Consider the following 10,563-nt stretch of genomic DNA (forward strand, 5'->3'; position numbering starts at 1 on the left):
CTGCGTCGCCTGGCCATGCCCCAGCCTTTCAGACCCGAACCGATCTCGCCGTTCTTCCGCCCGCCCCGTCCACCGCCCAGACCACTCGGCACGGCGAACTGAACCTGACGCAAGGACCCCACCTGCCGACCCCACCGACCCGAGACGCTGCCTACACGTGACGACACCATTCCCCTGCCCATGCCGTTCAGCGCGTCCTGGGGCCTCGGCCGACTGCTCTTGGTGACCTGTGGCCAAGAAGCTTCACGGACCAGGAATCATTCAGCCATCTCCTTCATCGTGGCGGCCAGCATCTTATCACTTTTTCCACCCTGTCCCACCATCCCCTGAAGCCTATCACCATTTCGCGCGTCTCTTTGTGACCGATCGGGACGATCGCTCGGTGGCCTCGGGTAGACGAAGCTGGCAGTGGCGCGGGACGAAGCGCTCGCGCTACGGCAGCGGCCATTAAATCATCTCATTGCCATTAGTCAACGCCTCTCACTGTTCGGCTGTCCGTCACGTAACAATATGGACACCGCAGAGAGGAAACAGGAGAATGGTTCACAACAAAAAATAAAACCGCATCATGCCCCTCGAAGAGGAAGAACGAGCTGCCAACAGAAATGAGGAAAAAAAATGGCAGTGGCTTAACTGAGCTAACCCTGGAATTCCGCGAAAAGCAAGTATGCTTTCTAAGCGTCTGAGGCTCGTCCATGGCAGCTCCGCTACACGCTCGTGACAGCCGTTCTGTATGTACTCACACGACCACGTGGCTATAACGTGGTATAACATGGTCTTAACACCCCCATCGGATGTCCTCATGAGGCTTCAGATCACCCCATCGATTCTTCTTAAGGTCAGAGGACACCTGAGAGGTTATACAATATCAAAGGTCAACAAACGTCAGGGGTCAAGGATTCGATAGCATAACTGTACCACATATGGTCATACACGGCTATCCTTGGTTGGGCTAAAGGTAGTTGAAGGCCGTCGTGCTGCCTAGCCGAAGGCTGCTTTACCTAGCGTAGAGATGCGGGAGAGAGAAACTTCATTTGGTGAGAGGAATTAATCGGTCCCCACACGACCCCACTACACTCAAGTGTTTATGTAACTAAGGTCCATAACACTGACAGCCCGGCCGGTGGCGACGGTCTGCACGCCCGGGTCCTCCGAATGCAGCAGGGTCTTCCAGCCCTCCCAGGTCTTGAGGTCCTCTAGGCCGCACGGGGGAGGGTCCGCCGTGCAGAAGGAGAGGATGTGGAGGGAAGAGGCGAAGGGTTCAGGGCACAAGGTGCAGGCAGGAGTGCGGAAGGAGGGAGGGTTTTGGGCTAGGGTAAGGGGTTAGGGAAGTGTGTGTGTCTGTAGTTTGCGCCAGAGTGCTGTGTGTTCGTTATTTAGTGAAAAGTGGGGCGGGGGTAGATCTGGCGCGAGGCTCTGTAGGCCAGCGGCATCCCGCTGAACGAGTGCATTCGCTCCCTCGCGAATCCCCATCCGAGGCCACCTGAACCCGGTTTAAAGAACCTCGGGCTAAAAAGTTGGCAGCCTCGTTTCCGGAATTCCCGGAGCGCTTTCCGCTTCAAAACAGCGAGTCCCAATGCCGGCGATAGGAAGAAGGTTAGGGGCTAAGTCGGTAGAGAAGCAGACCACAAGAAATCTGACTGAAGCCTATATAATAATAATATGCACTCAGGTCAGAGTCAACTGCCGCCTCTCGGGTGGGATGATGGATCTGGCTGAGTCAATCGCCAGCGCTGCACTCAAGAACGCCCAGGACATTTTCTCGGCAAAAAAAGCAACAATCCACAGGTATCGAAACCACTAGCGAAGAGCGTGGAATAAAATACGGAGCTCTGCGCTCTGTTCTCCACGGTGAAGAGGAGATAGAAGTTAAGGCCTACCGAGCGATACCGGAAGATTGTGTTAGGAAAGTCGTCCACGTCATCACCTCACGCTACTCAAACGAAGAGCTCCTGGAGCGCATACTTGGCATAACGGAGAACCCCCCAGTGCTCGGCGTCCACAGACTGGGAGCCAACTCAGCAACCCTACTCATCCTCTTCGAAGATCAGCATGTACCGCGCCGGGTAAATCCATCCCCCTTTGCGCAAAGGTCGGTCCTGTATATATAAAAAAATATATCAGGTGTGCACGCATGCGGCCGCCTGGGACATCGAGAGGACGTCTGTTCAGATCCAAAGAAAGTAAAGGGCCACGGATGCGGGACGGAAAAGCCAGAAGAAGGTCACGTATTCGAGCCGAAGTGCCAGCTAGGCGAGAAAGAATACCCTCTCGGCGACAAGAAATGCGAGAGATGTGCAGGACTCCATACATCACCTAGAAGCAATGGTGAGAGAAAAACACTTAAAGAAGAACAGCTACAATCAGCTGACGCAAAACGAAGCGAAAAGGGGGACCTCCTGGGACCAGAGGAGGTTCCCGAGACCAACGAAAATCTACGATATCGAGCAGCAACGCCTACGAAGCAAGGAACGAGCACTTTCAGAGGCTGGAGGTAACAGCCCATAGAAGACGCTGTCCGAGCTCCGGGACCAGGAGGACGCTCCAGCTCCATGACGAGAAGGCGATCCAGCTCGGAGTCCCGGTCGGACTCTCCTAACTCTGGATACGGCACCCGAGATCCCAAGAACCCATGGTGCCCAGCCGTCCGAAGGCGCACCCCGAGCGGCGACCACTAAGCGGTGAGCTTCGCTAGCGACGCATCCCATGCAGCAAATAAGAGAAAATAATAGGTAATAAGAACGGAAAACTGGGCGAGTTGGTAGGGAGTCATGTTTAATTGCGCAAAGAAACGAAGACAGAGTACAAGAAGGCACGACACGAGCGCAGACTATAAACTGATTTTTTATTCAAGGAAAAAGGGCTATATATGTATAGTGTTTGCGTTTTCGGTTTTTAGCATGTTTTTCCGCGGGATGAAGATACATATATAGGCCTTTTTCCTTGAATAAAAAATCAGTTGATTGTCTGCGCTCGTGCCGTGCCTTCTTGTTCTCTGTCTTCGTTTCTTTGTGCAGTTAAACATGAATAATAGGTATTTTGGAAAAGGAATACAGAGAACTTAAAGAAGCGACAAACTACAGAAATTAAAAGTCTGGAAACTTAAGAGTATCCCCACCTCCTCCTAGGAAGCAGGTACCTCTAAAACAAACAGAAAAACAGACACCTTCCCCTGCAGCACCTAAGACTGCGGTCGCGAAGCCTAAGGCGATGGAAGAAAAGGAGGAGAAAATGATCTCTGAACCATCTGGGCCACCACCGCAGGAACGCAAGGGGGGCGAAACGGATCCATTGGTAGCACTAAATCTCAGCATCACAGTAGACGGTTAAACTGTGCCAGAGGTCGAACAGATTAGAATCCTAGGGCTTTTTCTACAATTCTACGGATATAATGGTACAACAGTTAAGGAAGACAATTACACCGTACAGGTAACTGGGATATTCAGAAGAGGCGCGTTCAAGGGTCGGGGCCTAAAACTGCCTATATAGCCCCTAAAACTGATGCAGACCTAAATTATCAGCCGCGTATGCTATGCCGCTCCATATCTGAACATTAGGACAGCGGAAAAACACTGAACAGACGCACTGATCAGGCGATGCGTAAAGAAGGCGCTGGGGCTTCCCATTACTGCCTCAACGGATCGCCTCCTCGAAATGGGGGTGCATAATAATTGGACTGAACTGGCGGAAGCAGTGCATATGGCGCAGCTAGAAAGATTGAGCCGAACTAACACGGGCAGAAGAATCCTGGTTTGGCTGGGGCTGCAATCAGAGAGGGGGCGAGCGACAAAACAGACATTCCCTAAAATGTCGATTCAGCTCGCACTGACGGACAGGGGCCAGGAGCTGCTGGGAACATATGGGTCCCGTAACTATGCTGGGAACGTATGGGTCCCGTGGAACCACCCCGTCTGGTGCCTGCGTGCACCACCAATTTCGGGCCAAATAAATGTTGATTCATCATGTTTTCGCTTCTCTCGAACGCGGAAAGATGGCGCCACACGAGGGGTGCCTGCCTAGTCGCCGAGCTTCGGTGTCGCGGCGTGTACGTGCGCTTTGTTAAACAGAATGTTTGAACCTTCTGTCGACGCAAAATAATTTTGGGCGACCTCGTGTTTTACTTGCCTAAATGCATTAATGGGTAGAAGATCAGCGAGGACGCTGCTCTGCGATCCTTCCGAGCTCGTTATCGAAATGCGTCCACTGCAAAGTTTTTTCGCTGATACGCACGAATGCTAAGAGCATCGTCAGCTATACCGACTCTTACATGTAAAATGTCGGCCATCAGGCATATTACCCAGATTTAGGCCAAACAGCCTAGGTGTATGTTCAGACATTGTTTGAGCAGTGTAATGCGCTAACGCTGTGAGATGATGCCAGCCGTGTTGAAAACCATGGCTAACTTCGGCCAACTGGAGTTCTTTGATGTGCAGAGACATATCAAAGCGTTTCCGCATTTCACGTGCAAGGGAAATAGTCCCTCCGCAGCCAGGAATAGAACACCACGCTCTTGTGCTGCGTTGCGGAGCGCCTCCAGCGCTGTACGAAGGAGCTCAGCGACCGAAAAAAAAGAACAACTGTGCATTTGCGACGTTTTAACCGTTTATGGTTTAATGTGGGTTTAACTCCCCAAAGCGACTCGGCCCATGAGGAATGCTATAGTGATAGACAATTGAAATTCCTACCCCCTGGGGTTCTTTAACGCGCACTCACATGGCGACTAGGGGAGTGCGCTTTTAGCTAAGCGACGCAAAAACGGTTAATGGGAATTCCCCTGGCATTCCTGCTGTCAAGCACACCTTTACACCGGCACCGACGATGCTGAGCTGTTGTCTCCCTCATGGCAAGAGTGGCGTGCACACGCAGAGGTATAATACCTACGCGACTCCAAACCGCGATTGGCGGATGTCAGTTGAAAATAATTGCAGTTGGCATGGTAAAACACCTTGGTGACCTCAATAATTTTGCGCCACGAAATCCTCCAACCAGCGTTCTAGGGCACGGCAAATTATGCAGCTTAATATTTGTTATAAGCTTACCGGCATGCCTTCTGCCTTTCATACCATCACGTTTTGTTGCACCAAAATATAGGGCGGGGGGAAACTTACCACGAAATCGCCGAGCGAACTTAACTGCTTCGCTTCCATGGGATGTACACGTAACGCTCAGCACCTATAGAATGTTAAGTACCCGGACTAGTGCTCAAGAGAACAAGCTTTGATCATCAAACACGCATGATGAACTCCAGCTACGTGTGCGCAGTTTCTTCTGAGTGATCCATGCTGGATCGGCGTATTTCTGCCTTTCACAGGCCATACCCGAACGCAGTGCGGCAGCGGCGGGTGCGAACCGCTTGCTTGCCTGCTTGGCACACGTGGCTGCTGACTGTCGTTTTCTAAGGGGCCTCCTTGAACTCGCGTCTTTCATCAGAGATCTGGGCCACTCGTGAGAAATACTGGGCACAGAATTCGAAGACAGCATCGGTTTCTTGGGTGCATTTAAAAGTGACTTGCTATTGAAGTCTGCGTAGTGCGATTTTATATCCTCTGCTCACGAAAGTGCTTTGCAACAGACGTGGTCGCTAGGTTGCAATATTCTATCTGCTCCGGTGATTGCCTGGCATTAAGGTTCTAGCGAGAAGGCTCCGATGGAGCTTTAAAAAGTGACGCTTGGTGCTCAGTGGTAGCCCAATGGTTAGGGCGCTCGGCTACTGATCCGGAGTTCTCGGGTTCGAAACCGACCGCGGTGGCTGCGCTTCGATGAAGGCGAAACGCTAACGTTAGTGCACGCTAAAGATCCCCACGTGGCCGAAATTATTCCGGAGCCCTCCACTACGGCACCTCTTTCTTCCTTCTTTCACTCCCTCCTTTATCCCTTCCCTTACGGTGCGGTTCAAGTGTCCAACGATATATGAGACATACTGCGCCATTTCCGTTCCGCAAAAAAAACAATTATTTACTATTATTATCACTTCCTCCCCCCCCCCCCCCCACAAAAAAAAACAATTTTCATTGGTGCGGACAACTCTGGTAGGCCGATCTGCGGCTGGTTACGAAGCACTGGCGTCTAATCGGCCTCTGGAACCAGCTGGATCCCTCCGGTGGGCAACCGCAACAAGCAACACATTACAGCCACTATGTACATGGGCCGCGACGACCATGCATTGGCGTCGGCTCGCGCCACCATGTGCGTTTGCACAACGATCACTGCGGCTGGCCCCAATCCGCGGCACAAAAAATTGAAGGACTTAAGCTTCGTCTTCAAGAGCAGGACACGACAGCCTGTTGTAGCGTTGCAAAGGAATCCAGGGAATGCCATCGTGCGTTCGGCGTGACGTCCTACCTCGATAATTTAAGGAAAGCAAGCATACCTCGGTGGACACCAGAACCGCACCGTATTGCAATGAAAGCAATATTAGTTTTAAGGACCGCAAATGACGCCTGTATCACATATCTCGGTGGTCACCAAAACCGCGCCGTAAGGAAGAGCACCCTTCTAATACAACACCGTATTCACTAGACACGTCTGTGTTCATTCCAAAACATCGAGCTTGTGCGACACTGCGATGAAAATGCGCGGTCTGTCCGAGATTACTTCAAAGAAAACATATTTAAGCTGCGTAAAGTGTGCAAGGAGCTATGCTTTGGAGATGATGCTATTGAGCTGATGGGAGAGTTGTGTTCCTTGAAACAGTTTTGATTTCCTCAGGTGAGTGGCACACATGTCAGCTCTTGACATTTGAGAGTGCAGCTGAGAAAATGTGTGATGTGTTGTAAACTGTCAAAACATGCAATAAAGACAAAAAAACAGCTGGCGTGGCGGAATTGTTAGCGTGCTCGTCTCGCCTCGCACTCCGAAGCCCCTTGCTCGATTCCCCAACTCCACCAATCTCCTACTCGGTTTTATTTATTAATGCTTCTGGTTTTTTTCGCTCATGGCCATCGCCTTTTCTGTGACACGGGGCCCTTCACGTTGTCGCGTTAAAAGCTGGTTCTAGCAAACTTTGATTGTGCACGGTGCCTACAACACGACGTGGAAGCCGATAACCACACGTCCACACCTTGCCGCATTGTGGCAGCGCAAAACACCGACAAACACAGCTTAAACAAAACGGCACCGAAGTCCGCGCAAACTGCGTCCGCCATTCCGCGGCGCCCCTGCATGCACAAAGGGCGAACATGACCTGTACACGCTCTCCGCCGGGGCGGGCGTGCAGTTTCAAAACCTCAGACAACCGTACACCGTGCGCGAACACCACAGCATCGGTTGTTAACTACGTTAAATAGTAATTAAACCGCATCTATCTTTTGATTCGTTAATGTGGGGGACCGCACGAGACCGCCCCCGGCGACTCGTTCACTCAACCAGCTTTCTCGAACTGCTAATAGATGGCGCGAAAATCGCACCCAGCAGCTCTGATGGACGGTTCGACACGGCTAACTGAACGACAAACCAGCTTTCTCGCACTGCTAACAGATGGCGCGCAAATCGCACCCGGCAGAAGACCCAGCGACCCAGCTCTGACGGAACAGACAGTTCGCCGTTCGGCACGGATCACTACGCGGGACTACCTTCCTATGGATCAGTGAGCCGGATCTCCAAAAGGACCGCCGCTCACTTTTACTGAGCCATGGCTCACCCGCTCATTTAAAAGAGCGGCTCAGAAGATCCGGCTCACTCCTGAGCGACCCATCTCTAGCGGCGGTTGCTGCTTTTGATTTCAGTATTGATCAGGCAGAAAAAACTCCTAGAAAATGGCAGGCCTTTGCATCGAGCCTGTTGCCAAAAGAAGTACAAGACTTCGAATGGCGTCGCCGTTGGCAAGCACTGCCGACGAGAGAGCGTCTCGAAAGATGGGGCATCGTGCCAAACGCGCGCTGCACCAACTGCGGCGCTGTTGAGACACAGCGGCACGCCCTGGAAGACTGCGTCGTAGCGCGTACTTAGTGGCTCCTGATCTACAGGATGTTTAGGGTGCGCCCGCGTCAGCGCAACTCGCGAAGGCGCTCATCCTTTGAGCGCCTTGTGATAGCAGTGGTTTTTTACGCGCTCTGGAAGCGAGGCTTGGCCGAAGTGCGCGGAAGATGGCAACGCGCCATGTTCCCGCTCTTGAGGAGGGTGCGCCTCATTGTGTGGCAATTTCTAGAGGAACAACTAACAGTGGGCGGCGAAGCGCTGTTCTTGCGGCGCTGGTCGATACACTTTATTTCTGTACATTCTAACAAAGTGGTGCTCCCAATCATGCAATACTAGTCAATACTCGCTAAGTTTGCCCTGGGTTGGTCGTGGTAACGGGTATCATCCCCTTACCCAGTTATGTACACATCTGGGAACAAGTGTTGTACGCGAATGGTAAGTTTCCCCCTCCCTTTACCCCCCCTCACCCCAACCTTCCCCTCTTTTAAACCATCGCGTACTGAGATGTATGTTTAATTTGGAAACATGCCGCGCCATGGTATTCATTGTATATAGATTGTTGGCCTGTTCCGTTTCTGTTTGTATCTGTGCATATTGGTGACTCGTTTGCGCATATTTTGCTTCTTTTTGAAATTACATTATGTACTGTTCGTGACTGCCAGTGTTCTTATGTAAATGTGGTCTGGTGTACCAATAAATTCTCTTTATACCGTTGTGCTGTAAGCGTAGCCTCTTTTGTGGGCACAGGTTCGCCCAATAAAAGTTAGTTTTGTCTTTCACAGTATTGCTACTGTGTTCTTCAACGTCACCACCACGTGACATCTGGTGGAGGTGCTTCTTTTTTGTTTTGTTCATGTACCGGACGCCCCCTACAAGCCGTGATCCAAGCCCGGACCGCAAAGAGAACACCAACGTAGTCCCGGACAATCGAGCAAGCCGCCGTCTTCAACAGCTGCCCCCGGAGCACGGACTTCTACCTAAGAAGACCAAGAAGATTGTGGCCGAGGCAACCCCAATGGCAGCCCCAGCGTCCCCCATCGTGCTGCAGCAGCCCAGGGAACCACCGACGTTCCGCGGTTCCACATTTGAGGACCCAGAAAGCTGGCTGGAAACGTCTGAGAGGGTCGCTACGTTTAACAGCTGGACAAGCGACGACAAGTTGCGACATGTCTATTTCGCATTGGAGGACGCCGCCAGGACGTGGTTCAAGAATCGAGAAGCCACCTTGACGACGTGGGACCTGTTCCGAAGCAGCTTCCTGCAAACATTTACAAGCGTCCTGCGTAAAGAGCGAGCCCAAGTTCTACTGGAGACCACAGCGCAGCTGCCGAATGAGACGATCGCAATCTTCACTGAGGAAATGAGCCGTCTGTTCCGGCACGCCGACCCAGAAATGGCCGAAGAGAAGAATGTCCGCCTACTGATGCGTGGTGTAAAGGAGGAACTTTTCGGCGCAATGACACGAAGCCCACCGACGACCGTAGAAGAGTTCCTTCGCGAGGCCACCAGCATTGAGAAGACCCTCGAAATGCGGAACCGACAATACAACCGCCGCACGAACTCGACAAACTACGCCGGAGTTCAGTCACTGGCCACCGACGACCTGCGCGAGACCATCAGGGCAGTCGTACGAGATGAGCTTCAAAGGATCTTCCCTTCATCGCACCCTCAAGTGGCCTCAGTCACCGAAATTGTCAAAAAAGAAGTCCAGCGATCGCTGGGAGTTCGTGACGTACAACAACAATCATCGCAGCCCCAGCCAGAAGCGATGACCTACGCCGCCGTCGCCCGCCGTCAAGGTCCCCCTCCACGATCGCGCCAGGACGCTGTAACGCCGCAATTCCGTCGACCACCGCTGCAGCCACCAACACGCCCACCCGTCGACCAGCGCCGCTACCCGAGGAAGACAGACGTTTGGCGCGCTCCTGACCACCGCCCGCTCTGCTACCACTGCTGGGAAGCCGGCCATGTGTACCGCCGATGCCCATACCGCGACCTGGGATTGCGAGGGTTCGCCGTCGACGCACCGCGCCCTCGGGGAGGGGAACGCCCTCGTGACATCGCCGACTACCTCGCCGCTACTCAGTGGAGCCCTCGACAGCCATCCCGGTCGCCGTCACCAGGCCGCTACCTGTCGCCGCAGCGCCGTCCATACACTGGCCCAGCACGGGGCCGCTCTGCGAGCCCATATCCGGAAAACTAAAAGCAGCAACCGATGGAGGTGCGGTTGCTGTTCGTCGAACTGACGAAGATCCTCCGCCGCCGACGAAGACGGCGCAGAGACCACCTCGACGACATAATAACGACACGCCGCCGTCCCGACGAAGTCAGGAAGCCACGAATACACCGACGAAAGACGACTTGACGACGCGACGTTCCAACTTCAGTTCAACACGACGCAACACGACGCAACGCCAGACAAAGAACCTCCGACCTCGACGTGCTTCTAGACGGCCACGCAGTTACCGCCTTAGTGGACACAGGGGCTTATTACTCCGTAATGAGTGGACATATCGCCGCCCAGTTGAAGAAAATTAGGACCGCATGGGAAGGCCCTCAAATTCGGACCGCTGGAGGACACCTCATCACGCCGACTGGAATCTGCACGGCACGAATAACCATTCATGACCGCACTTACCCTGCCAC

The 10,563-nt window shown here is 52.9% G+C and overlaps 1 protein-coding gene across 1 annotated transcript; it reads left to right on the top strand.

The window, feature by feature from the left end:
- Window positions 1–8,691: 8,691 nt before the first annotated feature.
- Window positions 8,692–10,248, top strand: LOC144105368 (uncharacterized). The gene has a single exon (XM_077638504.1). It carries the CDS (start codon window positions 8,771–8,773, stop codon window positions 10,118–10,120), a length of 1,350 nt encoding a protein of 449 aa, XP_077494630.1. The 5' UTR covers window positions 8,692–8,770; the 3' UTR covers window positions 10,121–10,248.
- Window positions 10,249–10,563: the final 315 nt, after the last annotated feature.

Source organism: Amblyomma americanum, chromosome 9, assembly GCF_052857255.1.
Source record: "Amblyomma americanum isolate KBUSLIRL-KWMA chromosome 9, ASM5285725v1, whole genome shotgun sequence".
Lineage (NCBI taxonomy): Eukaryota > Metazoa > Arthropoda > Arachnida > Ixodida > Ixodidae > Amblyomma > Amblyomma americanum.

Coding starts and splice junctions, on each gene's coding strand:
- LOC144105368 (XM_077638504.1), top strand. CDS start 8,771: ATGTACCGGACGCCCCCTACAAGCCGTGATCCAAGCCCGGACCGCAAA.